The sequence below is a fragment of the Limulus polyphemus genome, unplaced genomic scaffold, assembly GCF_000517525.1.
Source record: "Limulus polyphemus unplaced genomic scaffold, Limulus_polyphemus-2.1.2 Scaffold667, whole genome shotgun sequence".
Taxonomy (NCBI): Eukaryota; Metazoa; Arthropoda; class Merostomata; order Xiphosura; family Limulidae; genus Limulus; species Limulus polyphemus.
In genome coordinates this window covers 451,171-455,615 of record NW_013666277.1, presented here as the reverse complement: position 1 = coordinate 455,615, position 4,445 = coordinate 451,171, and the positions used below count along the sequence as shown (strand labels likewise).

The 4,445-nt window shown below is 33.3% G+C and overlaps 1 protein-coding gene across 1 annotated transcript in view; it reads right to left on the bottom strand.

Moving 5' to 3' along the window:
• Positions 1-1,204: 1,204 nt before the first annotated feature.
• LOC106459841 (kinesin-like protein KIF19) overlaps positions 1,205-4,445 on the bottom strand; it is a 33,989-nt gene continuing 30,748 nt past the window's right edge. The window contains exons 15-17 of the mRNA XM_022386384.1: positions 3,374-3,400; positions 2,000-2,100; positions 1,205-1,321 (exon numbers count right to left, since the gene is read on the bottom strand). Of these exons, the coding sequence (XP_022242092.1) occupies positions 1,205-1,321; positions 2,000-2,100; positions 3,374-3,400 (245 nt within the window). The remainder of the gene's footprint in view (positions 1,322-1,999; positions 2,101-3,373; positions 3,401-4,445) is intronic.

Below are 4,445 nucleotides of genomic sequence, written 5' to 3'. Positions count from 1 at the left end.
AGTTGTATATAGGTACTACATGTTTGTTTTAACCTTGGCTAGAACTAATACGATAACCATAGTTGTATATAAGTACTACATGTTTGTTTTAACCTTGGCTAAAGCTAATTACATAACCACAGTTGTATATAAGTACCACATGTTTGTTTTAACCTTGGCTAAAGCTAATTAGATAACCAAATTTGTATATAAGTACTACATGTTTGTTTTAACCTTGGCTAGAACTAATACGATAACCACAGTTGTATATAAGTACTACATGTTTATTTTAACCTTGGCTAGAACTAATACGATAACCACAGTTGTATAATGGTTATCGTATTAGTTCTAGCCATAGGTTAAAACAAACATGTAGTACTTATATACAACTGTGGTTATCGTATTATTTCTAGTCATAGGTTAAAACAAACATGTAGTACTTATATACAACTATGGTTATCGTATTAGTTTTAGCCAAGGTCAAAACAAACATGTAGTACTTATATACAAATGTGGTTATCGTATTAGTTCTAGCCAAGGTTAAAACAAACATGTAGTACTTATATACAACTGTATTTATCTAATTATCTTTAGCCAAAGTTAAAACAAACATGTAGTACTTATATACAACTGTGGTTATCGTATTATTTCTAGCCATAGGTTAAAACAAACATGTAGTACTTAAGTTGTATATAAGTACTACATGTTTGTTTTAACCTTGGCTAAAGCTAATTAGATAAATACAGTTGTATATAAGTACTACATGTTTGTTTTAACCTTGGCTAAAGCTAATTCGATAACCACAGTTGTATATAAGTACTACATGTTTGTTTTAACCTTGGCTAAAGCTAATTCGATAACCATAGTTGTATATAAGTACTACATGTTTGTTTTAACCTTGACTAAAGCTAATACGATAACCACAGTTGCATATAAGTACTACATGTTTGTTTTAACCTTGGCTAAAGCTAATTCGATAACCATAGTTGTATATAAGTACTACATGTTTGTTTTAACCTTGACTAAAGCTAATTAGATAACCACAGTTGTATATAAGTACTACATGCTGGTGTTTTCTGTGTAATATAACCCTTTTTTGTTATTTTTTCACACGGACAACAAAATTTACTCAGTATGATGCAGACATTACAAGTCAGGGTTAAAGCAGTTTACACTTTCCTAAAAGTGTTATTGTCTTATAAAAACAGCAGACATTGACATCAGGCTACCTGCTTATTGGTGGAAGCTGAAGTGAGTTTCTTCTAGGCCTACGTTCAACATTCTTCACACTTAACATGCTGTCGGTGGTCCCTGGTGGCCTCGCTTTCCATAAAGAGTTAGTCTATTGGGTAAAAAATAAAAATACATGTTGTAAATGTCACACAAACGGCACTCACCGTGTTTTAATTACCCCTAGAAAAGTAAACGACACTCACCATGTTTTACTTACCTCTTAGAAAGTAAACCACATTCGTCGTGTTTTACTTGCCCCTCAGAAAGTAAACGACACTCACCGTGTTTTACTTACCTCTCAGAAAGTAAACCACACTCGTCATGTTTTACTTGCCCCTCAGAAAGTAAACCACACTCACCATGTTTTATTTACCCTCAGAAAGTAAACGACACTCATCTTGTTTTTCTTACTCCTCAGAAAGTAAACGACATTCAGCATGTTTTACTTACTCCTCAGAAAATAAACCACACTCACTATGTTTTACTTACCCCTCAGAAAGTAAAAGGCACTCACTGTGTTTTACTTACCCCTCAGAAAGTAAACGACACTCACCTTGTTTTTCTTACCCTTCAGAAAGTAAACGACATTCACCATGTTTTACTTATCTCTTAGAAAGTAAACTACACTCACCATGTTTTACTTACCTCTTAGAAAGTAAACTACACTCACCATGTTTTACTTACCCCTCAGAAAGTAAATTGCACTCACTGTGTTGTACTTATCCCTCAGATAGTATATTGCACTCACCGTGTTTTACTTACCCCTAGAAAAATAAACGGCACTCACCCTGTGATCGTTATTGTTGAGTTGGTTAATCACTGATTCCCGACCATCAAACTCACGGCTGTAAATCTGGTATAGCTCCAATAGTTCTCTTGATGGTTTCACTAGAAGTTTTAAAGATGGGTATTACTTTCATTCCAGTGTGTCTAGATGTTTTAAAGATTGATATTACTTTCATTCCAGTGTGTCTAGATGTTTTAAACATTGGTATTACTTTCATTCCAGTGTGTCTAGATGTTTTAAACATTGGTATTACTTTCATTCCAGTGTGTCTAGATGTTTTAAAAATTGGTATTACTTTCATTCCAGTGTGTCTAGATGTTTTAAAGATTGGTATTACTTTCATTCCAGTGTGTCTAGATGTTTTAAAGATTGATATTACTTTCATTCCAGTGTGTCTACATGTTTTAAAGATTGGTATTACTTTCATTCCAGTGTGTCTAGATGTTTTAAACATTGGTATTACTTTCATTCCAGTGTGTCTAGATGTTTTAAAAATTGGTATTACTTTCATTCCAGTGTGTCTAGATATTTTAAAGATTGGTATTACTCTCATTCCAGTGTGTCTTAATTTAACGACGAAATAAGTACATAAAGATTGTAACTAGTGAGAGTTATATATCTGAGATCTTCATGTATTGTGTATCTAAAGAGAACTGACGTCTTATCATAACTTTGTAAGGATCTACCATTGTAAGTCCGCAGACATGCCGCTGTGCCACTGGTGGGCACGTGAGGATGTAATTCAACTTTACCTTTTATCAACAATGTGCAAGGATTAGGGTAAGGGTGCGACCGAATTTTACAACAATGCGCAATTGTGTGAAAATTTTGTTTTAAAAACCCCTATTTTTTATCTCGACAACTTATTTCAACAAAAATAATTCTCTGAAAGGTGGTGTACGTAAATAAAAACAAGTCAAAACAAACAAGCTAAAGACAGAAAGGCCCTCTAGCTCACAAGTTAACTTGGAGCGCCATCTGCAGCATAAATGGTGGAAGGTAACGAGCTGTCTCACGTACGGTGTAGAGGGGGTTCCGAACTGAAACAGATGTATTCAATATTCAATTCAGAATTCCCCAGGGGCTCAGCTGTAAGTCTGAAGACTCTATAAGTCGGGTCTCGATATCTGTAGTGGGCACAACACAGATAGCCCATTGTGTAGCTCTGCGCTCGACAACAAACAACAGTAACCGGTTTGTTTTAAAAACTGTCAACAAAACACGTACTTAAAACGATCTTAAGGAGAGACTTTAAATTATATTTATTGAAAATAAATAAATATCTCAAGTAGTTGGAAATCCTAAACCTCCTATTGTGAGTACTAATTACATCTATCACTGTACAAGTACAATATATATATAACTTTTTCTTACTATTTTTGTCATCTCCGTTATCCATAGCTGCAAAATAAAAACAAGATTTTAGTAAATTTTGTCAACTTCTCAAAATTCTAAACTACTTTCTCGAGAAAATCAGTCAAATTTATAATGTTGTTACATAACTTTATAACTGTGTTTGCATAACGTCGTTTCAAATTTCATGTTTGCATAATGTCGTTACATGGTTTATAATTTTACCTGCATACTTGCATGACGTTATATAATTCTGTGTATTTCTTTGCATATTCTGCATTTCATAACGTTGTTACATAGTGTTACAACGTTGCTGCATATTTTCACAACGTTGTTACATAGTGTTACAGCGTTGCTGTACATTTTCATAACGTTGTTACATAGTGTTACAACGTTGCTGTACATTTTCATAACGTTGTTACATAGTGTTACAACGTTGCTGCATATTTTCATAACGTTGTTACATAGTGTTACAACGTTGCTGTACATTTTCATAACGTTGTTACATAGTGTTACAACGTTGCTGCAAATTTTCATAACGTTGTTACATAGTGTTACAACGTTGCTGCACATTTTCATAACGTTGTTACATAGTGTTACAACGTTGCTGTACATTTTCATAACGTTGTTACATAGTGTTACAACGTTGCTGTATATTTTTATAACGTTGTTACATAGTGTTACAACGTTGCTGCACATTTTCATAACGTTGTTACATAACCCTATAACGTTTCTACACATCTTCATAATATTGTTACATATTTTTATAATGTTGTTACATAGTGTTACAAAGTTGCTGCATATTTTCATAACGTTGTTACATAGTTGCTGCACATTTTCATAACGTTGTTACATTACCCTATAACGTTTCTACACATCTTCATAATATTGTTACATATTTTTATAATGTTGTTACATAGTGTTATAAAGTTGCTGCACATTTTCATAACGTTGTTACATAGTGTTACAACGTTGCTGCACATTTTCATAACGTTGTTACATAACCCTATAACGTTTCTACACATCTTCATAATATTGTTACATATTTTTATTAATGTTGTTACATAGTGTTACAAAGTAGCTGCATGTTTTC